The sequence below is a fragment of the Delphinapterus leucas genome, chromosome 2 (genome assembly GCF_059928025.1).
Source record: "Delphinapterus leucas isolate spDelLeu-1000000601 "Yukka" chromosome 2, BTC_Dleu_Yukka2, whole genome shotgun sequence".
Taxonomy (NCBI): domain Eukaryota; kingdom Metazoa; phylum Chordata; class Mammalia; order Artiodactyla; family Monodontidae; genus Delphinapterus; species Delphinapterus leucas.
In genome coordinates, this window is record NC_143130.1 from 63,117,195 (window position 1) to 63,143,353 (window position 26,159).

General features: G+C 37.1%; 2 protein-coding genes across 2 annotated transcripts in view; both read left to right on the plus strand.

Moving 5' to 3' along the window:
• Nucleotides 1–26,159, plus strand: part of HMG20A (high mobility group 20A) — a 69,435-nt gene that overhangs the window by 5,471 nt on the left and 37,805 nt on the right. The window lies entirely within an intron of this gene.
• Nucleotides 1,538–24,270, plus strand: LOC149750158 (uncharacterized). The gene is given in 3 exon segments (XM_089906233.1): nt 1,538–1,561; nt 4,748–5,414; nt 5,417–24,270. Coding segments are annotated over 3 exon segments (1,017 nt in total). The 3' UTR covers nt 5,743–24,270.

The following is a 26,159-nucleotide window of genomic DNA, read 5'->3' on the forward strand; positions in this document are numbered from 1 at the left end:
GTGATAATTCTTTCTCAGATCCTAGAGGGAAATGTAAGTGTCTAGGTACAGGACTAAAGGTATGTTGAGGTTCAGTTGAGGATGGATGTGACGGTTTCTGGCTATTTGTGTCTTATGAAGCAGGCAATGAGGTGAATGATTAGAGTAGAAGGGTGTTGACAAAGAAGAACGACATTTTAGGAACTTGAAGGAAGCTTCAGATTTCTTTTTGATTGGGTCAAGGATGTGGTATGTGGCCAACTTAGTTTCAGTGTGAAGGCCAACTAAGTTCAGATGGTGAAAGTATCATAAGGGAGTCTGATAGCAATCACCAGTGAAGTTACTGGAAAAGATGGGAGAACAGAGACTAGACAAAAATATTATAGTTTGATTCTTAAACTATCCCCATATAATGAAAATAGTTAGATCATAATGGGAAGGAACCAAGGGCAGTGATTTGGAGAAGTCAGTATGCGTGAAGGTATTCATTTGAAGAAGTACTTGAGTACCTTTTATGTGCCAGGCACTATTAAATAAAATCATAGTTACTTTCCTTATTGAATTATTTTCTTAGAATAAAGTCTTATGAGTGGGATTATTCGTTCTAAGAGTGTGGGCATTTTATAGTTCTTGATACAATAGCTATATTATTTCTCTAAAAGGTTGTGCTAATTTCTGATGCCACCAGCAACATACAGCTGTGTTGTTTTAACCACTATTTCACCAGCAAAAATTTTTGGCTAATTGGATAGGCATAAAATTATTCTTCTCTTTGGTTATTGCTTCTAATATGGTTAAGTGTTTCTGTACCATGGAATTGGCATCTGTTGGAGCATGAAGGTATTCAAAGCCTTTATATTTGCTACCTCATCTGGAATAGCTTCCTTAAAGGGTATGGATTTTTAAGAACCCTAGGAATCAAACCAGCCTCTAATTTGAATCAGCTCAAAAACTACTTTTATTCAGTGGTGTTCTCCTTATTTTCTAAATGATATTCACATTTAAACTACATTTAGCCATAATTCCAATTCCCATTCAACTAACTTAATTCTCATAATTTGGTGTTGTAGGTATTAACTAACTTCACTTTGCATATGAGAAGATAGAGGCTTAGAGAGGTTAGGTCATTTGCCCAGTCACTTAACCAGTAAGTGACAGAGACAGGATTTGAATGCAGCCGATTATCAGTCGCAAACTCCATGATCTCTCAGTATCACTACTAAAATTTAATGGAGGCTAATGGAAACTGGAAGAGAAATCTGAAATGGAACTTGGACGATCAGGCGCTTACTTACATATGAACATAGTGAAGCAGTTAGCAGAGAAAGGTTTTTTATTTTATTTTTTTATTGGGGAGGCTATAGCACATAGACAAAGAGAGGAAGGACTCTCTTTAAGCCCAAATTTTCAAGGCCCTTTCTGTTTCTCCCTGATGAACAGGTACGTACTACTCCAAAATCTATGATAGGAGCAAGGTGGGAGGAAGGTAGTAGTAGGAAAGCAACTGCCTTTAAGTATATACATTGAGAGTCATCTGATGGTAGAAGGAACAGACGAAATGGCCCTCAGAGAGGCCCACAAAGTATTCAGTAACTTTTTTTTTTTCAGTAACTTTTAAAATAACAAGTCTAACATGATAACAAGGTTAATGGGATATTCAAAGCACAGTACATATTAGCGAAGGGAGAGAGATTCTTTCATTTTTATTCAATATAGTATGCTCACTAGACAAATTTTAGATCAGGAATATAAAACGAGATGCCATGTTCTAATGCTGGCTTTTAGTCAGATAAAATACCCCAATATATAGATAAGACAATTAAGGCCCAAAATTACACACCAAATAAAGTCACACAGTGGGCCCTAGAACATAGGCCTCCTGCTTCCAAGTACATTTTGCTAAATTGAGCTAAGTGAAAACAACAATCTATGTGGTGGTTTTGTAATTTGTATTATAATTTTTTATAATTTAATATGTTATTCTTAAAAGAGATCATTTCTCTGTGTGTTTTAAAACAACAATAATAAAGATTCACACACCAGATTACTAAATGTTTGGTGATAGGTTAGAATAAGAAGTGATACTGAAGATCAGGTTGAACCCTAATGTATCAGATAGTCCATCTGTAAATTACACCTAAATAGTATTTATCTGTATCCCAGATTGCATTGAGGTGGGGTGGAAGACACAGATCTTTTGAAAACTATCATAGAAACATTACTCTTGAAAGATTTTGTTGTGTACATATGTGTATTTGTATTTAAGCATTTGGAATTTTCAACAAAGCCCAGCCCTTTTCTTCCATCCCTACTCCTTTAAGTGAAACTAATACCCCTTGCTTCACAAGAAATATCAATAGTATCCAGATACTCCACTTTTTTCTTTCATAGCCTCAAAATTTATATCTCCCTTCTCTTTCCATCTCCACACTTCCTTCATTCCTATACTTCATAGCTTTAATTAATGTTCTCTTGACACAAACCTTTCATTTTTATTGCGAGTGATACCACAATTACTACAACTCTTTGAGAAAACAATATAGCTGTTGTGTCAGCAATAATAAAATGCTCATATCTTGAGCCAGTATTCCACTGATAGGATTTTATTCTGAGAAAATGCTTCAAGTAAGGAAAATAGTGAAAGGGACAAAATGTTAATGGCACTGATATCTATTCTGTTTTAAAAAATGGAAACCTTCTAGATATCTAACAGTAGAATAATGGTTAAGCAAATTATTACCTATTCATTCAGTAGGCTATTAGACATTCATTTTTCACAATAGCTTCTTTTAAAATATATTGAAAGATGTTGTAAGTATCTTTATGCCAAAATGAAAAAGAAAAATAAATCAAGGAAAAAAGTAGAAAAACTTATCTGATTAGTATATTTCTGAAGCATTTGTATTTTCTGTATCATAATAATTGACATTTATTGAGCACACACCAGTGTCAGGCACAATACTAAAGCAATATTATAGAAGCAATATTGAGTAGTTAGTAAGAAAAATGTTCTTAAGTCAAGTCCTAGCTCCATCACTTATTAGTATGTGATCTTGAAAAGGAAATGGGAGATAGTAACTATATCTACATTAAGTTATTAAATCCATTTAAAGTGTCTGGTATGTAGTAAGCCCTCATTAAAGTGTTTTTGTTACTAGACATTTTACAGACATTTAATCTTCACATCCTCACAACACGTATGAGATGGTGTTATTTTCATTTACATAAGAGAAAATTGAAACTCAGAATGTTTAAATAGTTTGGTCAAATAACTTGCCAAAGTCACACAGCTAATAAGCAGTAGAGTTTTGATTGAGAACCCAAGCTATGACTTCTATTCCTGGCTCTGAGGGACTAGGTTGTTGCAGACTAATCCTTTTGCCGAGAACAACATGAAAGGGTGGACTTAAAAAAAGAAAAGAGAGGGTTTCCCTGGTGGCGCAGTGGTTGAGACTCCGCCTGCCGATGCAGGGGACACGGGTTCGTGCCCCGGTCCGGGAAGATCCCACATGCCGCGGAGCTAGGCCCGTGAGCCATGGCCGCTGAGCCTGCGCGTCCGGAGCACAGGCTCCGCAACGGGAGAGGCCACAACAGTGAGAGGCCCGCGTACCGCAAAAAAAAAAAAAAATAGGGAAAGCATCAGAGACCTACTGAGGCAGCCAGGACTTAAACCAAAATTGTGGAGCCAAGGGAACTTCAAAAAAGCATGCTGATGTTCTAAGCTTCTCTTTTCCCCTTGAAGAATTTGCTGAATACATGGTGCAGAACAAGAATCCATGAAATTTAGCAGAGGATTTCTGCTAGAAGTAGAGAGCCAGTAGTCTCATGGGGCTTAGTACATAAAAATTGGAGTTTAGGTGTCCCCAGGTGGCCTGGACTGAGGGGCCAAGACCCTAGTAGGGAAGGGAAGCACCAAGAAGTGATTTTGCTGCAGAGTCAGAGGCTAAGCAGAGCAGAAGCTAAGCAAGCTAAGCAGAAAATCTCTATAAAGCAGAGTGAATTTCTGTCCATCTCATGATGTTGACAAGCAAACATTAAAATTCAGGTCCCTCCAAGGAAGAAAGGACCTGTAAACACCCCAGACTCTCAATTAGCATTCCCTAGAGGACTATACCCTCTATACACAATAGACTTGAATACAAGAATAACTAGAAATAAGGAAGAATATTTCATAATTGTGAAAGGGTCATTCTACCAGGGAAAATGTGAGAACTATAAATTTGTATATATCTAATTCCAGTAATATGGCTTCAAAAAAATATTTTTTCAAGTTCACATGGGACATTTAACAAAGTAGATCTTATGATAGACCATAAAGCAAGTCTCAACAAATTTCATCCAGAATATGTTATCTGACTACAGTTCAATTAAGTAAGAAATGGATTATAAAATAGTAGCTAGCAAACTCCCCCCGAAATACATTTTGAATGACCCATTTGGTCAAAAAAGAAATCACAATTAAGACACATTTGCAACAGAATAGTAATGAAAATACAGTATATCAAGATATATGTGAATCAGCTAAAGCTATACTTGATGGGAAATTTATAGCCTTAAACACCTATACTGGAAGAGAAGAAAGTCCAAAACTAGTGATTTAAATATCATTCTCAAGAAATTAGGAAAAGAACTGCAAATTAAACCCAAAGTAAGTAGAAGAAAGGGAATTATAAAAAGTAGAAATTAATTAAATAGAAAACAAGTGCACAATAGGAAATATCTACAGAGCCAAGAGTTCACTCTTTGAAAAGATCAGTAAAATATGTAGACCTCTAGCAATACTGATCAAGAAAAGAACATATTCAATATTAAACTCTTGATCTTTTCCCTAATTCTACATCTCCAGTCTTATTTCTGTAAACCTTATCTTCATAAATATCTACTAATACCTCAATTAGAAGTCTTGGGATTGAGACACGGAGCTGGGAAAAGGGAGGCAGAGGAGGCTGAGGCCGACCCGGGCGCCGAGACCGACCAACAGACCGGCGGGGCTGGGCCATGCAGACCCAGCCCAGCGAGTCCCCCCCTGCCCCGCGACCTGAGCAAGGTCCCCAAGAACCTGCCTCAGACTGGCCTGGGAGCCAGAGGCACCAGAGCAGATCCCGAATCAGGCTTTCCTCGGCTTCCTATGAGGGCTGGCCCTTTGGAAGGTGCCTTCTTCAGCAGCAGGATCAGGCAGGCCACCATGACCGAGAACTCCACATCCACCCCTGCGACCAAGCCCAAGTGGGCCAAGGCCTCCAAGAAGTCCACAAACCACCCCAAGTATTCAGACATGATCGTGGCTGCCATCCAGGCAGAGAACTGTGCTGGCTCTTCATGCCAGTCCATCCAGAAGTACATCAAGAGCCACTACAAGGTGGGTGAGAATGCCAACTCCCAGATCAAGTTGTCCATCAAGCACTTGGTCACCACTGGGGTCCTCAAGCAGACCAAAAGGTGGGTGCCTCAGGGCCTTTCCGGCTGCCCAAGAGCGACGAGCCCAAGAGGTCAGTGGCCTTCAAGAAGACAAAGAAGGAAGTCAAGAAGGTGACCACGCCAAAGAAGGCCGCCAAGCCCATGAAGCCTGCCTCCAAAGCCCCAAGCAAGAAGCCCAAAGCTACCCCAGTCAAGAAGGCCAAGAAGAAGCCGGCTGCCACGCCCAAGAAAACCAAAAAACCCAAGACTGTCAAAGCCAAGCCAGTCAAGGCATCCAAGCCTAAGAAGGCCAAACCAGTGAAGCCCAAAGCCAAGTCCAGTGCCAAGAGGGTCGGCAAGAAATGACAATGAGGCTTTCCTTGTGGACACTCCTGCCTGTCTTCTATTTTCTGTAAATACTTTTCTCCTTTCTTCTCTCTTGATCCTCATCTGCAGCCCTTTGCCCCTTTCCCTTCTGACTTTATAAACAGACAGAATTTGTATTCCTCAGAAATTAGGGAATAATTCATTTTTCCTTAACCAATTATGCAAGGACAGCAACAACAAATCTCGTCTCTGTAATGATGAGAATGTACTTATATTTTGTTTTGTTAATTTGTTACTAATCTGCTTATGGGTTAGGGAATTTGTGTGGGTTTGTGTGTTTTGTTTAGTTACATGGTTGGTTCACTCTGAAGGTAAAAGTTGGGGTCGGGGGGAGGGGGAGAATGGGCAAGGCAGCTTCTTGTGGCTAGATGACAGGGAGCCCAGGAATTGGACTGTTTGTAGGAGTACCTATGAGGCCATCGAGTTTTCTTTAAGTTGAGCACTGCTTGTGAGAGTTTCAGAACCTTGACCCTGAGGAGAGGGGCGGCAGCAGCTGGACAGCAAAGGAGGGAGGTGGAAAAAAGCCCTCCCTAGGCTGACTTCCACCTCCCAGTGGTGAGCAGTGGGGCGTCCAAATCCGGTTTCCTTCTCACTTCTGTTAGTCTGCCCCAGTGGCCTCCCTATTTTCCTAGGGACGTGGAGGAGGTTGAAGTGACAGCCGGTCCGAGAAACTGTGGCTTCTCTCAGTCAGCTGGAAACTAGCCACTGGTGGAGGAGGGTGGTCTCTGGCTTCCAAAAGTCTCCTGTTAAACAGGAGTAGAAACTTTGGGGGAAGGGTGGAGAGTCAGTCAACCAAGTGCCTCAGTGTGCCCTGTTGAAACTTGGGTTTTTCCACACAATTGGATTGTATCCTAGGAGGACCTTTCTCCTTTACCCCTGATTTTTGGTTCCTCCTGTACAAGAGGTGGGCTTTGCTTAGCAGTCTGGTGGCGCTCCAGCCCTGCCACCCACCACTTAAAAACCTCCCAACCTCTACTTCTGAATCGAAGTAGTTGTAGATGGGGGAGAAGGGGAGGGCGGGGAGTGGACAGTAAGACATACTGCAGTCGACTTTGAATTGCTAAGTAGTTTTACAGAGCTAGGCCTGTGTGTATGTGTGTGTATATGTATATATACACATCTAGGGCTAGTACTTACGTTTCACACCCGGGAGCTGGGAGATAAAACCTGTACAGTCGTCTCTCCCTTTTCTTTTTAATAAAATAGAAAATTGCTCAATTGCGCGTCTCCCTCCCGCCCCCTTTTTATTTGTAAACAAGTTATTTGTGCCTGGAAGAATTTGCTGTCTTTGTAATTTTCAAACTTTAAAATAAAATTGAAAAAACAAGGGAAAAAAAAGTCTTGGGATTATTCTTGAGACCTCTCACTACTACACACACACACACACACATACACCATTCAGACCACTACAAAATTTTATTGATTCTACCTCTTAAATATATTGAATCCACCCTATATACTATATCTTCATTGCTATACCCTATTCTAAGCCACCATCACGCTGTGGTGGACTGTTGCAGCAGCTTCCCAATGGTAGCTTCCTGGATTCGTTCTTACTACCCATCAATCCATTCTTTACATAGAAGTTAGAATGATCCTTTAAAAAGCATAAATATCATATCATGCCACTCTTAAGAATTCTTGAAAGGTTTGCTCTTACGCTTTGGTGAAAACTCAGATGTTTAAGATAACCCCACGTCTCCGCAGGGTATAGTCCCTGCTGCTGTCTCCTGACCACTTTACTCCAGCCCACTCTAGCCTTCTTTCACTTCTTCCAAAGCGCCAAGTTCTTACTCAAGTCCTAGTTCTTCAGCATGGAATGTACTTAACATTCAACTCTCACTTTACTTCTTCAGAGAGGTCCCCTGTTTAAGTGACATCTCCTACTGTTTTTCTATAGTGTTCTGTTCTTTTCCTTCATGGCAGTTTTCACAACTTAAAATTGTATTTATTGGTATGTTTGCTTAATCTTTCACCTCAAACCATAATTTTCCTGAAAGCAGAGACTGTTCACTGTTGTAGTCCTGGTGTCTTAACCAAGTGCCTGGTACATATTACGTGTTTGGTAAATATATGATGAATGAGAAAAGATAGCATGTCACCGTAGGTAAACTATATAGGTCAGGAACCGTTTCATAGGTGTGCCCTGTACCCTGGGAGCGTGGAGGGATTGTTTCCTCTGGTTTGATCCTTTATTTCTTCAAAATAACTCTCTGAGAAAGGCACCATGTAATCATTGTAATGCCTGGAGACAGCTTCTGATGATTAGCCTGTCTTCTCAGTGATGTATATTTTATGTGCTAAGCTAAACTGGCAGTTGTGGGCAGATTTTATTTAAGCCCCCGCAAAGGAATATACCTGCCCGCATTTCTTAGATTGGAGCTCTTGGAAACTAGAGGCAGTGTTCTCAGTGGCAGTCCTGGCTAAACAACTTATCTTCTTTTCTAGAACTACTTTTTTTTTTTTTAAACATTAGAGCCCTACAAAGGAAATTGTGGTCTAATTACATTTGCTTACTACTGAGATTGACAGTATTGTTTGTGTAAAGGTTGTTAGCTGTTTTAGTCATATAAATATGCCATAATGTTACCAAAGTACATGACTTGTCTTTTAATCACAAGGCAAAAATGACCACATTTCACAATACTAATGTCTTCGTATGTTTTATAAGATATACAGAGCTATTATGACTTGATATTACAAAGTATTCTACATTTTCTTAGAGAGCTTGTGTTTTCTTTCTTCATCTTAGACCTAATTTTTAATTAAATTTTTAATTGTTTTTAAGCTAATTTCAGTAAAATGAGATGCTTAATTGTATGTTTGGTATAAAATTATAAGTTCAACAATTTGAGACAGCTTTCAGGCCACTAGGATTTCTTGAAACTCATGAAAAAAATGTTTACTACCAATTTTAGACATAAATTTCATTTCAAAAGAAAATGTTTTATATACCCGAAACTAACTCAATACTAAATAAACTATACTTCAATTTTTTTAGAAAAGAAAATGTTTTAGGGACTTATATTTCTTAATGTATAGTAAATGAGGTATTCTTATTTATTTCTAAAGTCTAGGTACCATACTTAGAATTCTCCCATAAACTGAAAAAAGCATGCTGAATGTTTCTTATGCATATTATCAGGTTGAGGGCCATGATGGGAAAAGGAAATTAAACAAAAAGAGTGCGAATTCTCAATGACTGGTTTCTCACATCATCATATCATTATTATTGCTATTATTAATTCTGCCTTTAACAAAACTGTTAATTCTTAGTGAAATAATTTTTAAAGCTTCATCTACTTATTGATATATGTGGATTTACCAGACATTCATAGCTATTCTCAGGTCAATGAAATTGGGAGTTTATAAATCATAAGAATTTGTAAATGTCTGCTGTCAGGTATGACTAAGTAAGTTTCTGAATTTCATAATCCTCTGGTTGCTACTGCGGGTTCTTTCTTGAGTTTTTGAAATGTAAATCACTGACTCTAGAGCTAGTGAAAGAATATGAGGAATATTGAAATTCTTCCTATAGTACTATAGCAATGTACAAATATGGTACATTATGGTTTATAGAAGGGGTAAGGAGACTTAAGTACTGGGAACTCTGCCATTATGTGCAAAGTCTTCTCAAGCGAATTGCCAATTTAGAGACTATATTAAATAAATGTAATGGAGTGGTTTTTATGTTTATTTCTAGAAAGGGGAAAGAGCAGCTTTATTTTGCCAGAAAGACAGTGTCAGCTCTAGCCATTTATTTCCTAGCAAAACAAACTACCTGCAGAATTCTAATTGGCCTATTTCTTCTCCCTCACGTTTAATTAAAATCTTTCTCTAGCAATAGGTGATACCGAGGATAGTGTATGGATTCATTTATTGTACCAAGAAAGACTTGGGTTAACTATATATTTCTAGCTGCCAGCCTTTACTAGTTATTTATCTTCTACTTGTTTAGCAGTCTTGTCTAACAGCACTAACACTGGTAAAGAGTAGGGTAGTTAAACTGTTTATGGTTTTTACATTCTCTGCCTATGTCACCATCCGTAGAGTTGTATTCCGTTCTGCAAAGTGTTTAATGTTTACTTAGATAAGTAAAACCTTATCACACTAGAAATTACAACTCAATTTTACTTTGTAGCTTAATTCCATCATGTAATAAAATAATCCTGCATAGGATTTGGAATTGATCTCTACTTGCATCCTACCTTAGAGTGCTGCCCTTTAGATAAATATTGCTGCTCCAAGGGGGCTAGGTAGAAGACTAAGGATGAGTTGATATAATTGCATCCTTGTTATTAAAAAATAGAAAATGCCTCACCAATGGTGAAACAGCAATCATTTTTATATATCAAGGACACTATCCTGTTATCTAAAAATTGATCATCATCCAATAGGAAGCTTGAGTTCAAAGATTTTAAATTCAGAACACTTTTTCAAATAGAATAAGTGGATTTAAGTTCAGTAGTGTATCATTTATGAACTGTTTTAGAAAGCAGTTAATACATTATAATGATTGAGAGCTTTTTTCCTCCTGGGTATTAAATTGATAATTAAATTGTTCTTTTTTTCAAACTATGCCCTCTTAGAGGATAGGGAAGGCATGTTTAACCTGGTGTATTCAACTGTTTGCTGGGCTACATGTTTATTGTTTCAGCACTTAATAAATATGCATAATAAATAAATTGTAGCTACAGTTCTGAACCTACTTTGCTGTGACCTGTAATAGTCTGTTCTACACTCTGCTCTCTCTGTCTTTCAAGCAAATCACATCACCCGAAACTTATGACCCACTTTACTACAATAGTGCTGACATGTTTGGAGAGCCTAGAAAAAAGAATTGAAATTTAACTGGCATCATGGGATCTCAGTTGGTTTAACAGTTTCTCTTACCTTACTTGGTAATGCATGTATAATAATACTGAATGGCATTTGCTCTCAAGGGATTTTAGAGTTGATTACAACAGAAATATATTGCAGGAAAGAACATAGATACTGTAATTAAAAGGGTTATGGGAGAGACTAGAAATTACTCTATCTGTTAACCTGTTAATTTCAAGACCTAAAGCATGTATTTAAATATGATACTGTGAAAAATTATCTTCCTAGTTCAAAAATTAATAGTAAGCTCCATCATAAGTAGTTATGTATATTGAGCATTAAATCTTATGATACTCATTTATTTCATCTCTTTTCTTAAAAACTGTTTATTTCCTGGACATAAGCTATTTGATACACAGGCATACCTCAGAGATATTGCAGGTTTGGTTCCAGACCACCGCAATAATGTGATAACGGCAACAAAGCAAGGCATACGAATCGTTTGGTTTCCCGGTGCATATAAAAGTTAATGTTTATTCTATACTGTAGTCTATTAAGTCTGCAATAGCATTATGTCTAAAAAATAATACAATACTTAATTTTAAAATATTGCTGAAAAATGCCAACCATCATCTGAGCCTTCAGCAAGTTATAATCTTTTTGCAACATCAAAGATCACAGATCGCCATAACAAATATAATAATAATGAAAAAGCTTGAAATATTGCAAGAATTACCAAAATGCCACACAGAGACACGAAGTGAGCAAATGCTATTGGAAAAATGGCACTGATGGACTTGCTTGACACAAGGTTGCTGCAATGTACCAATTTGTAAAAAAAAACACACAGTATCCACAAATCACAATAAAACGAGGTGTGCCTGGAGTTTACTGTTCTTTTATTTACTTAAAGAAAAAAAAGGTCAGGACTGCATTTTTTTACTATTTGTCATCTATATATAGTAGTCTTATTGGCAAGTCAGCTGAATCTTATTCCCTAAGGGATAAATTTGTAAGATGTTTCATGTGAACAAATAGAGGGTATCAAAGATGTGAATTCAACGTAGAGAAGACTTAGTTTTTTTAATATATTGTTTTCAATAACTATACTTTTTGTGTTCTAGTTCATTTAAACATATCAAAATTCCTTTTTCTGATCCCAAAACTGGTTTAAAGGTGGTCATTCACTATTATGGGACCAAGTTTTATTGTTTATTCTAATGATAAAATTATGTATCCTTACTGTAAGACATTCAAACTTTAAGCATTCAAAACAGGCATAACTTTTTTTGCTTTCAAACAGAATTTTAAAAAGAAAAAAGTAAAAATCACCGGAAGACAGTGGGTAGCCTCTTGAATGATTTTAAACAAGGAATGATATGCATAAGTAGATTTGTATTTTAGAAAGATCACTGGCAGCTGTATGGAAACAGATTGGAGGCAGGAAGGACAGGCAGGATGGACACTGTTAGAGTATGCAGGCCAAGAAAAATAAAGCCTTTAACTGAGACAGTAATCACGGAAACATGGAAGAGGAGACAGGATCAACTGGGTTTTGGTAAGGGATTGCACGTGGTGAGAAGGGCAGGGGAAATGCTGAAAAGGACGCCCAGGTTTTTAGCCTCAGTGAAGAGTAGCGTACCCTCAACTGACATAGAGAACATGGGAGATGGAACAGGTTTCGAGGAAAAGATTATGGATTCAGTTTTATACGCGTAAAGTGTGAGTTGTCTATGGCACACCAAGGAGGATAATCTTTGCCATTTGAGATACAGGCCTGGAATTTGAGAGTTGGTTTTAGATGTCATCAGTATAAGTGGTTGCTGAAACATTGGGACTGAGAGAAATCACTAGGAAAACATGTAGAGAGAAAAGGGCCAAAGTCTGAAGAAATGGCTAAAGAGATGGGAGAAAAAATAAGAGGGTAGTAAATAGGAAACAATGGAAGAAGAGTTTGAAGAGGAAGAGTCATTTAGAGCATCAAATACCAGTTAGCGACCAAAGAGATTGAAGATTGAGAAGTGTTCATTGAAATTAGCAACTTAGAGATGACTGGTATCTGAGAATAGTCAGTAGAGTGAGTTAGGGAAAGAAACCAGATAACTGTGTGTTTCAGATTGGGTAGCAGCAGTGACTAGAATAATCTTCCAGGTAGTTTGGTTATAAAGAAAAGGTAAATGTATGGGCAGTTGCTTAGAACAGAGGATAGGAATTAATGGAGGGTTTTATTATGAATTTTGATTTCTTTCTTTCTTAGGAACAGAGTATATTTATATCTGAAGGAAAAAAGAATAGTCATTGTTGCAAAAGAGGTTAAAATAATGCTAAGAGAACCAAAATAACTTGAAGAAGCTAGAAGGATATCCAGAGCATGGTGTCTTCCATGGAGAAGACAGATACTTACATAAAAAATTTATAGCACAAACTGATATAATTCCTGATGATAGAATTTAAGTGCCACGTGTTAGATGAATAAAAAGAGAAGGCTGGTAGCTCCAGAGGAGTTGAGAAAATTTTGATAGTGTGATGTCAAATGCTAAACTCAGTTGGGTATCCTTCATTTAGTTTTCTACTTTGAAAATCAGTGCATCATTTAGAAGTGTGTAACATAAGCCTTCAGTTCATTACTGCTGATGAGAATCTTTAGTTGTGTATAAGATTTCCCTGGCTCAGTCTGATAGATGACCTTCACTGTCTTCAGGCATTTAATCCATCTTTGTTTCTATGCCAGCTCCATAAAACCATCAGTGGTACCTTTTCTCTTGGAAAGCACAGCCATGCAATAATTTCTTTTGCAGATTACAAAAAAGCTTTACTATTAGTAAGTTTTCCTTCTCATTATTACTTTTTTTTAATATAAATTTATTTATTTATTTACTTTTGGCTGCGTTTGGTCTTCGCTGTTGCACATAGGCTTTCTCTAGTTGCGGCGAGTGGGGGCCACTCTTAGTTGCGGTGCGTGGGCTTCTCATTGTGGTGGCTTCTCTTGTTGCGGAGCTCCAGCTCTAGGCGTGCGGGCTTCAGTAGTTGTGGCACACGGGCTCAGTAGTTGTGGCTCGTGGGCTTAGTTGCTCCACTGCATGTGGGATCTTCCTGGACCAGGGCTCGAACCCATGTCCCCTGCATTGGCAGGAGGATTCTTAACCACTGCGCCACCAGGGAAGTCCCTCATTATTACTTCATATTCTTCCTCAAAACTTCCCCAGAATCATGAAATAATTACATTTTGTTTTTACAAAGTTCATGTTGCAGATAATCTATCTGTAGATAATTTTGAGTCTGTCTTGATTATTGTTCTCTTCTGTGCAATAAAGGACAACACAGTAAGAATATGAGGTTGTAATAGTAAATGGGCAAACATAGATGTGAAGTGATCGTATAGGCAAAGTGTTAGTGTTTAACTTTTTAAACAGAAGGACTGAATTCTATGAATATTACTAGAACATATATTATCTTGAGTGTGAGAAAAATCTCATTCTGGTTTTCCATTCATCTCCTAAACTTTTACTCTATAGAGGCTTTTTAATGCCTTAACATACACAATTCTATGAATTAATTGTCCAGTTGGCTCTTTGAGGTTAGGGAAGTGCTTTTATGTTTGTTCATGAAGTCCAATATGATTCATTGCTTTAGGCATAACAGTGCTTTCCATATATTTATCTTTATTCCCAGTGTACAGGTCAAAATAATCACCATTGACTTGACTTATTTTTTTGTCTAAGAAATACACTTCTCATCTTCCCAGTCTAAACATTTGGTGGTAAACACTCTCCAAATCCAAGTGAGTTAGTATGTTTCATGAGGAACTCTGATATTCTAATGTGTTAAGCATTGAGAGATACCCGTTTCTGCTCTCGTGAGCACACAGATGTGCCCAGCTATTGATATATACTGTTAATATTGACATACATTTAAAATTATTTTGAGTAAAAATCTACAAGCTGGTTATCTACTCAGATTGATGCAGAGCATTAGAATACTTTGGTTGAAAGAGTAAAGTTCAACAGAGGTGTAGAGGAAGAGTAAATGAAAGAAATATGGACTAATAAAAATATAGAATTCTAGAATTTTTAGAGCGGAAAGAGATCTCAGCAGTTATCAGATAAGCCTTGGGATAACTGAGTGTATATGACTTAGAAAAGGGAGCACACTTATTCTCTATATTCCTGAAAGAGTAGAATGAAAATCTCATATAGAAACTCCTTGGGATAAGTTTGGAGTTCATTATAAAGAAGAACCTTCTAGGGACTTCCCTGGCAGTCCAGTGGTTAAGACTCCATGCTTCCACTGCAGGGGCCACGGGTTTGATCCCTGGTCAGGGAACGAAGATCCCGCATGCTGCAGGGTTCAGCCAAAATAAGGAAAAAAGAAAAACCTTCTAGTGGTCAGAGCTATTTGGAAGTGGGAGTAGACATCCCCAAGTGAGATATTCAGGTCGGGAGCTGAGCATTGGATGTGTAGTTGGACCCAGTGACATTTGTGAGATCTTCCAATCCTTGAATTCTTACCTAAACCAATGACCAACGTTTCTCTTTTCTTTTAACTTTTTAAAACTGCGGTATATACAGTAAAGTGTACAAATCTTAAATGTACAAGTCAATGAATGTTTATGTATATATGCACCTGAGAATATTTCCAGCACTTCAGGAGGCTCTAGTCAGTACCCTCTCTCCCCCTATTATATATAATCACTATTCTGATTTCTGCCACCAAAAAATAGTTTTACCTATACTTAAACATCACATAAATAGATTCACAGAATACTTACTGTTGTGGGTCTGGCTTCTTTTGCTCATCGTTGTGTCTATGAGGTTCATCCATGCTACATGTAGCAGTAGTTCAATCTCTGTAATATTCCACTAATGTCATTGTGGGAATGTCTCATAATATAGCCATGCCACTGTTGATGGACATGTGGATTGGTTCCACTTTGAGACTGTAAATAACTGTGCTACAATCTTTACATGTCTTTTGGTAGACACCTGCACTCATATCTCTAGGATATGTTACTAGGAATGGATTGCTGTTTCATAGGGTAGGTTTAGGTTTATTTTAGTAGTTACTGCCAAGCAATTTTCCAAAGTGACTGTGCACATTAGATTCCCACTAGCAACATAATGAGAATTTCAGTTCCTGCTCATCCCTGCCAACACTGTGTATTGTCAGTCTTTTTTATTTTAGCCATTGAATATGTTGTAGTATTTCTTTTTTGATGGTTATTGATCATTTGGATAGTCTCTCTTAGGAAGTGCTTATTTTATTTTTAGCCTTATTTTAAATTGGCTCATTTATCTTTATCTTGCTGATTTTTAGGAATTCTGTACATATTCTGAATATGAGTCTTTAGGGAATTATATGTATTACAAATATAATTTCCCAGTCTATGCCTTACTTTTTCACTCTTTTAACATGGTCTTTGATGAACAGATGTTCTTAATTTTAGTTAAGTGCAATTTATCATTTTTCTCTTTTGTGGTTAGTGCTTTTTGTTTCCTCTTCAAGAAGTCTTTGTCTAGCCCAAGGTCATGAAAACATTTAGACCAATAATTCTTTTTTTTTTTTTTTTTTTTTAAATTTTTTGGCCTTACCATGCGGCATGTGGGGATCTTAGTTCCCTGACCAGGGATCAAACCCATGCCCCCTGCAGCGGAAACAGGGAGTCTTAACCACTGGATGGCCAGAGAAGTCCCCCAGAGCAATCATTCTTGAATTACAATACTAAATTAGATAATGGTAAACTTTCATTTGTTCATACACCAAAAAAAGAAATAAATGTATAGAACTGTACTATTTTCTCCCATATTTTAATTCTTAAGCTTTTGGCATTAGCTGTGAATAAGTAGATAATTATGATACTAAATCTGAAATTTACTGTCAGGATACTTGGTTACTGCTATGTTAACAAAACCACTACAAAATCTCAGTGGCTTTTTTTCTCACTCATGCTGCTTGTACAAAGTGGGTTAACAGGGGGGCTATGCTGTTTTTGTTCACTTAGGCAAACATGTTGATGTAAACTCCATTATAATATAAACTTTCATGAGCACTGTAATAGGGGAAGGGAAACATGGAAAATTGCTTTTGGACTGTTAAACTTTCTGCCTAGAAGTATCATGTGCCACTATGAGTTGACCCTGTGAGTTCCATCAACCTTGCCTAATTTCAGAGGTTGTGAGGAAGTGTAATCTTACACTTCCTGAAAGGAGAGCTAAAATATTTGTGAATAGCCATAATAATGACTGTCACAGTTAACTTGGGCAAGTTACTTAATGTCTCTCTATGGGTCGGTTTGTTCACTATAAAATAGAGGCTAATGATAGTATCTATCTCATGTGGTAGTTGTGAGGATTAAATGGGGTAATACATGTAAACCCTTAGAATACTGCCTGATACTTAGTAAACACTCAATATGTGTGTGCTAATATTACTTCTATCATTGTTACTAGGCTCTTACTTGTGATGGACACCATACTACCTGCTTTACATGGATTGATTGATTATTCAAATAACTCCCATAGTATCTACTATTACTATCCTCATTTACAGATGAGAAAACTTAGCTTCAGAGATATTAACTAACCTGCTCACGTTCCACAACTAAAAAATAAAAGGTGGGATTTGAATTCAGGCAGTCTGATTTCAGAGCCTGCAATATTAACCATGACTCCCTCCCAGATAGCAAATAAATATTAACAGAAGAATTCAGAAATGCATCCTGTGCTTAGAGAACTCTGTGTCTGTGTATGTACAGTTCATGGTTATGAGTTCATAGTGAACTTTTAATATATTTCTATTTTCTGCTAGTTTGTAAAGTTGTTTCTAGTTCATATCATTTAATTAACAGTACTATTTCATGGTGTTCTGTCATGGTCTTACATCTAAACAAATTTAGAATTGATCTTGTCCTTCATTAACAGATGAAGAAACTTAGGCCAGAATGGTTTCGTGATCCCAGAAGACATAGCTAGTTGGTGTCATGCCTGAACTCAGACTCAGACTTCCTGACTTCAGCTCAGAAGTAACTTCCTACTGCCTCGGGTTACCTCCCTGTAGTTTACATGGCACATAATCCTTTATCAAAAATTTGAAATGCTTTGGTTCTTCCTCCCCCCAAATTTGAGTGAGTTTGTTGTAGAAAACTGCAGTTGTTCTTCTTCCTCATAGCTCACATTGGTACATCTTGATTTTAAGTTACTAATTTTGTCTTTTAAATATTCTAATGTTACTAAACACAAAGAGTCAAATTAGATATTTGGAGAGACTTTGTAATAAGAATAAATACCTCCAGAGAAAATGCTTCCGTGGGAAAACATTGTAATGATGAGCTTTTTCACATAAGCCAGATTTGGAGTCAAATTTCTGAAGGAAAAGTGATGACAGTGGAATTAGAGATGGATCAAGTATACTATATTTGAGGTATATCTCAAGATATATTAGCAAGAAGTAAAATGACTATTTACTCATAAACAGCTTGTTACTTTTCCTACCAGTGCCATGAGAATGTACAGTTATCAACCTCAGATATGTTGTAGTTTTCAGAATTAAACCTTTTAAGGAAATGCCAAACCATATTAATTTCATGGTCATGGTCTGTTTTCCCATAATTAAATGGGATTTTTGTATGATATTTGCAGTGTATTGTCATGTAATTTTATCTGGAAGGTTAACAGGATATAAATTGAGTTAACCTGTAGTTCTAGCCAATAATAACAATTACTCATTCTATTGCTGTATGGTAGAGAAGTAGGAAGGAAGTCACGGCACTTCTTTTTCTCTCAGTATCGAAAGTTGTCAGGTATCTGTCAGGAAGATGAACCTAACCTGTGCCACATGGTAATGCATTCATAGGGAAATATATTGTTGTCTTGAGAGTACATTATCCTTTTCCTGCTCTCCTATAGTTTCAAACATTTATTTTTGCATTAGAATAAACACTGTTTTATAAAATTGAATGCAGAATTTAAATGAATTTTTTAATATAAAACACAAAGTTTATAAACTGTGCTGTCATACTCTTCCTGCTAGACATGTTTACTCTTCTCTGTCCTGAAGGGCTCATTCTGATTTGAGAGAGCGAGACAATGAATTTGTCACTAGAAATTATCTCTAAGGCTCCTTTCAGCAATAAGGTAGTATATTTTCTGGAGAGGAAAATGGGAAGAGTCTGGTCAAAGGGAATTTTAGTTCTATGTGTAGTAAAAAGTTTTAAAAAGAAAGTGTATTCATAAAAAGAAAGTATTGCATGTGAAATTAAAATTGAAGTTTAAAAGGTCTGTGATTTTTTATGGTACTTTCCTCTTTCTTTAAAGTAACACAACCATATTACTGAATGTTAGGGAGTAAAAACAAAGATTGGAAAGTAATTACTCATAATTTCATCATCCTAAAACATTACTACTTTGAGCATTTGGGTGTGTTTCCTTCCAATCTTATGTATCCGTTCTTTTGATATAACTATAATATGTGTAATATACTTTTTTTTATACAGCAGGTTCTTATTAATTATTCATTTTATACATATTAGTGTATATATGTCAATCCCAATTCATCACACCACCCCACCACCACCACTTTCCCCCCTTGGTGTCCATACATTTCTTCTCTATATCTGTGTCTCTATTTCTGCCCTGCAAACCGGTTCACGTGTACCATTTTCCTAGGTTCCACATATATGCATTAATATATTTGTTTTTCTCTTTCTGACTTCACTCTGTATTACAGTCTCTAGATCCATCCATGTCTCTACAAATGACCCGATTTCGTTCCTTTTTATGGCTGAGTCATATTCCATTGTATATATGTACCACATCTTCTTTATCCATTTGTCTGTTGATGGGCATTTAGGTTGCTTCCATGACCTGGCTATTGTAAATAGTGCTGCAATGAACATTGGGGTGCATGTGCCTTTTTTTTTAATTTAATTTTATTTATTTTTTTATAGAGCACGTTCTTATTAGTTATCCATTTTATACATATTAGTGTATATATGTCAATCCCAATCTCCCAATTCATCACACCACCACCACCACCCCCGCCACTTTCCCCCTTTGGTGTCCATACGTTTGTTCTCTGCATCTGTGTCGCAATTTCTGCCCTGCAAACTGGTTCATCTGTACCATTTTCCTAGGTTCCACATATATGCATTAATATATGATCTTTGATTTTCTCTTTCTGACTTACTTCACTCTGTATGACAGTCTCTAGATCTATCCACATCTCTACAAATGACCCGATTTCATTCCTTTTTATGGCTGAGTCATATTCCATTGTATATATGTACCACATCTTCTTTATCTATTCATTTGTTGATGGGCATTTAGGTTGCTTCCATGTCCTGGCTGTGGTAAATAGTGCTGCAGTGAACATTGGGGTGCATGTGTCTTTTTGAATTATGGTTTTCTCAGGGTGTACGCCCAGTAATGGGATTGCTGGGTCATATAGTAATTCTATTTTTAGTTTTTTAAGGAACCTCCATACTGTTCTCCATAGTGGCTGTATCAATTTACATTCCCACCAACAGTGCAGGAGGGTTCCCTTTTCTCCACACCCTCTCCAGCATTTGTTGTTTGTAGATTTTCTGATGATTCCCATTCTAACTGGTGTGAGGTGATACCTCGTTGTAGCTTTCATTTGCATTTCTCTAATAATTAGTGATGTTGAGCAGTTTTTCACGTGCTTCTTGGCCATCTGTATGTCTTCTTTGGAGAAATGTCTATTTAGGTCTTCTGCCCATTTTTGGATTGGGTTGTTTGTTTTTTTAATATTGAGCTGCATGAGCTGTTTATATATTTTGGAGATTAATCCTTTGTCTGTTGATTCGTTTGCAAATATTTTCTCCCATTCTGAGGGTTGTCTTTTCGTCTTGTTTGTAGTTTGCTTTTCAAAGGCTTTGAAGTTTCATTAGGTCCCATTTGTTTATTTTTGTTTTTATTTCCATTACTCTAGGAGGTGGATCAAAAAAAATCTTGCTGTGATTTATGTCTAAGAGTGTTCTTCCTATGTTTTCCTCTAAGAGTTTTATAGTGTCCGGTCTTACATTTAGGTCTTTAATCCATTTTGAGTTTATTTTTGTGTATGGTGTTAGGGAGTGTTCTAATTTCATTCTTTTACATGTAGCTGTCCAGTTTTCCCAGCACCACTTATTGGAGAGACTGTCTTTTCTCCGTTGTATATCCTTGCCTCCTTTGTCATAGATTAGTTGACCATAGGTGTGTGGGTTTATCTCTGGGCTTTCTATCCTCTTCCATTCATCTATATTTCTGTTTTTGTGCCAGTACCATATTGTCTTGATGACTTTAGCTTTGTAGTATAGTCTGAAGTCAGGGAGTCTGATTCCTCCAGCTCTGCTTTTTTCCCTCAAGACTGCTTTGACTATTCAGGGTCTTCTGTGTCTCCATACGATTTTAAGATTTTTTGTTCTAGTTCTGTAAAAAATGCCATTGGTAATTTGATAGGGATTGCATTGATTCTGTAGATTGCTTTGGGTAGTATAGTCATTTTCACAATGTTGATTCTTCCAATCCAAGAACATGGTATATCTCTCCATCTGTTTGTTTCATCTTTAATTTCTTTCATCAGTGTCTTATAGTTTTCTGCATATAGGTCTTTTGTCTCCCTAGGTAAATTTATTCCTAGGTGTTTTATTCTTTTTGTTACAATGGTAAATGGCAGTGTTTCCTTAATTTCTCTTTCAGATTTTTCATCATTAGTGTATAGGAATGCAAGAGATTTCTGCGCATGGATTTTGTATCCTGCAACTTTACCGAATTCATTGATTAGCTCTAGTAGTTTTCTGGTGGCATCTTTAGGATTCTCTATGTATAGTATCATGTCATCTGCAAACAGTGACAGTTTTACTTCTTCTTTTCCAATTTGTAGTCCTTTTATTTCTTTTTCTTCTCTGCCGTGGCTAGGACTTCCAAAGCTATGTTGAATAATAGTGGTGAGAGTGGACATCCTTGTCTTCTTCCTGATCTTAGAAGAAATGCTTTCAGTTTTTCACCATTGAGAATGATGTTTGCTGTGGGTTTGTCATATATGGCCCCTATTATGTTGAGGTAGGTTCCCCCTATGCCCAGTTTCTGGAGAGTTTTTTTGTTTTGTTTTGTTTTGTTTTGTTTTGTTTTTTCGGTACGCGGGCCTCTCAGCGTTGTGGCCTCTCCCGTTGCGGAGCACAGGCTCCAGACGCGCAGGCTCAGCGGCCATGGCTTACGGGCCTAACCACTGCGCGGCACGTGGGATCCTCCCGGACCTGGGCACGAACCCGTGTCCCCTGCATCGGCAGGCAGACTCTCAACCACTGCGCCACCAGGGAAGCCCTGGAGAGTTTTTATCATAAATCATTGTTGAATTTTGTCAAAAGCTTTTTCTGCATCTATTGAGATGATCATATGGTTTTTATTCTTCAATTTGTTAATATGGTGTATCACAATATGTGTAATATACTTTCTCATAAATATTTCATTGAAAACTTTGTATCATAATTAGCAAAAATAGCTTTTACATTATTTTATTGTTTGCAGATAATATAAAGAAATATTTATTTGCTCCTCACAATATCTTTTTGAGTTAAGTAGAGAAGGTATTATTAGCACCATTTTACATATCAGGGTATTGAAAGCAGGAGTCACATAATGCCTCTACTTGGTCCTGTAGTGAATTTCTGTTCTCCACAGTACTTTCTACCACACATGAGTGAATGCGTTTAAGGTAGAAAGAAGAGCAAAACAAATCATTCTGCAAATTCTTATTCCATGGGACATAGTCCTGCCTTACTGGACTAGGTGAGCCTTTCAACAGCAATAGGCAACTCTGGAAATACAAATTTTGTCATATTTTAGTAAACACACTCAAACACCAAGAATCCTGAGGTGATTTAGTCTGGTTACTCCTCAGTTAGTTACTGCTAATATGTGGTTGTTTTTTTACTATTGCTCTTTTTTTTTTTTTGAATTTTATTTTATTTATTTTTTTATACAGCAGGTTCTTATTCGTTATCCATTTTATACATATTAGTGTATACATGTCAATCCCAATCTCCCAATTCATCCCACCACCACCACCACCCCACCACCACTTTACCCCCTTGGTGTCCATACATTAGTTCTCTACATCTGTGTCTCTATTTCTGCCCTGCAAACCGGTTCATCTGTACCATTTTCCTAGGTTCCACATATATGCGTTAATAAACGATATTTGTTTTTCTCTTTCTGACTTACTTCACTCTGTATGACAGTCTCTAGATCCATCCATGTCTCTACAAATGACCCAATTTCATTCCTTTTTATGGCTGAGTCATATTCCATTGTATATATGTACCACATCTTCTTTATCCATTTGTCTATTTTTAAACTTGGTTTTAAACTTGGTTTTGTTTCACCTAGAAACAACGGAAACAAAATCAGTAGCTTGTAAACCAGGAAGATAACATCTAAGCGCTCGATTGGAATTGCCGTCTGTGTATGAAGGGCGAAGCCTTTTCATACTGGGTAGGGTATTTAAAGGAAAAATGTTCCTGGGAAACTGGTCTTCTAGAGCTTTAAATGTGTCAAGTTTGAATTCTGTGGCTATTTGATTTACTTTCTGAAGTCCTGAGCATTATCAGCTTTAGGATTCAAAAGCAAAATATAGCAAAATAATTCTGAGTTTTAAGTTTTGTCTCTTTCCTTAAACTGCTCTGTTAAACTGCAACTGTGCGTATTTGTTTTGTAGGGAAAAGTGTGAATTTCAAAAGCAAAATACAGCAAAATCTGAGTTTTAAATATTCTCTTTCAGTTTAAACTGTTCTGTTAAACTGCAATTGTGCCTATTTGTTTTGTGAGAAAAACTGTGAATTTCACTTTATTATTCCATTAACTGCCTTTGACTCACTGCAGCTAACGTTTTTTTTGTTGTTTTGTTGTTGTTTTTGTCTTCAACTTTTGACTAAAGAAAACTTCCTTACTATACAGAGCTCTCTGTTTTTTCTTTTAGGAATTCTTCCTAGGAAGAGAATTTACTTTGTATTAAATTAAATTGATTGATTAAAATAAAGTTGATTAAAATGAAGAACCTTTGGGATCTATTTCCTTTTATTACACTATAGTTTTTATAAGTGATCTCTGACTTTCCTTAAACATCATCTTTTACTTTTAGTATTCATCAGATTTGGAAGGGTAAAAGGTTTGGGAATTATTGACTGTAGCAGAAAAGAACATCCTTTCCATCTCTTCTTTGCAGTGTTGTTTCACAGCTGTAAGTTTGAGCTGAAGAAAGCAGTGTAAAACATAAGAAAATAGAGGAGCAATGTTCCTTGAACCAGTAAGGACCCTTGCCCTAGAACTGTTAACTATTAAGTTTTTGTTTGGGTCAAGATACTAGAGACCTTTGTTGCTTCTGCTTCCTCATATATAGCTTTCTCAGACTGCAGGCTTAAATAATTTTGTTTAAGAACTAGAAATGAATACCATCTGCCTTCTGAATATGAGTCTGGATTCTAAACATGTAAGTACCCTGAGCTAAGTGTTCCTTCTCAGGATTTACTCAGTTAGTAATTTCTGTTTCCTTCAGATCTCGAATGCTCTGTGAATTCACTACGGTCATTAGCAGTTATCTTAGCTGGTCACCCCATCTATATAATTCATCTGTATTTCTTCCCTGTTTTCTCATATATTTAAATAGATAAATAAGTAAGTAAGTAACTTTATACACATCAGCCACTACAGCCTTTGCAATTTTTTTTTACTGTTTACCCTTCTATGCCCCAATAGATTATGAACTCTAAAGGACAAGAATTTCTTCTTAATCTTAATTACCTCTGTGTCTTTGATGCCTAATACAGTGACATGTAGTAAACTGTGAAAAGCATTGCTTTATCAAAATTCATTTCCCTCTTGGTAAACATAAAATTCCTCTTTTCTGATATAACCTCCATGAGAATCACTAAGAAGTAAGTGAAAAAATATATATCATGTGGCTTCCTAAATGGAGTAGGAAGTTCCCCCCCTCACTTCTCCTCCCCTACCTCATACACACCTGCCTACCTTTTACTGTTTCGTAGTACCCTAGTGTCCCAGGAAATTGTTTGGGAAAGTACTCTACACTAAGGAAGTACTCCCAAATTTTATTGGATTACTTTAACTCTTATTTCTGGCACTAGTCCAGAAGTTTCTTACTTGGGCAGTTATCTGTTTACTAATAATAAAAGCAGTGCTTGAATAGGTTGTGTAGGAAGGGCAACTTGGGACCAACAGTCACCATGAAAAAGCCAAATATGTGGACTGTGACCTCAAAAGGCAACACCCTGCTTGTAAAGTGACAGATTTGCTTTGGCAGAGGAAAATGTTTCTTATTTTCTCTGTGTTATCACAGTGCTTTAACCTGATACAAAACACTATGTCTAGATGTTCAGGGTTATTTTCTTTTTCACAACGTATTTTGTGTCCTGATGGTAACAATTCTCCATCAAGATTCCACTGAGAAGAAAAAAATGCATGTACAGGGATCAAACTATCTCAAAAGAAATCTAAACTGTGCCCAGTTTCTTTTGATGATCTAGTACTTTTCTATTTTTTAGAAAATACCTAACTCAAAAGTTTGCAAAACTCTCACTTCAAAAAATCATAAACAACGATAGAAGATTTATGTTTGTTTCTAACCCTGGCATCTTCTTCCCACTTATCATTCTCGCCTGAGAACAGTGTCTCTAGACCAAGGAGAATAGCAGCACACACCACTTGACACCAGGCACGATCTTAGTCACATGTAAAGGTACTCAACAAATGTTTGTTGTTCAAATATAAATTCTGCGAGCATTTGCCTTCAAAAGAGGCTGGATTATTTCCTTTATGGCCCCCCAAAAAACACTATATTTAACTACAAAAAATTGGAAGTAATATATTGTCAGTATAGCTTTATCACTAAACAGGTTATAAAACTGCAGTTAAAATATATGTAGGCCGGGCTTCCCTGGTGGCGCAGTGGTTGAGAGTCCGCCTGCCGATGCAGGGGACACGGGTTCGTGCCCCGATCCGGGAAGATCCCACATGCCGCGGAGCGGCTGGGCCTGTGAGCCATGGCCGCTGAGCCTGCGCGTCCGGAGCCTGTGCTCCACAACGGGAGAGGCCACAACAGTGAGAGACCCGCGTACCGCAAAAAAATATATATATATATGCAGGCCACAGTTAGATTCTATTCCTAATTTTTTTTCCAGTTATTTTGAACTGAGAAATTGGCTTTACCTTAAAAATATATCAAGAATCTGACTACTTCTAATCACCTCCACTACTACCACTGTTGATCCAATCCACCATCAACTTTCAGATGGATTACTGCAATAGATTCCTAAGTGATCTCCTTACTTCTACCCTTGACCCTCTTCACCCTTCATTCTGTTCTCAAAACTGCAGCCATGGTGATCTTATAAAAATGGTTGATTCCATGCCTTATCTACTCAGAATGTTCTAGTGGCTTTGCATCTCAGGGTAAAGGCCAGTCTTTACTATGATTTACAAAGCCATATATGGTCTGGTCCCCTATAGCAGTCAGCATCATCTACTATTTTTGCCCCTATTTCAATCCAGCCAGATTTGCTGCTT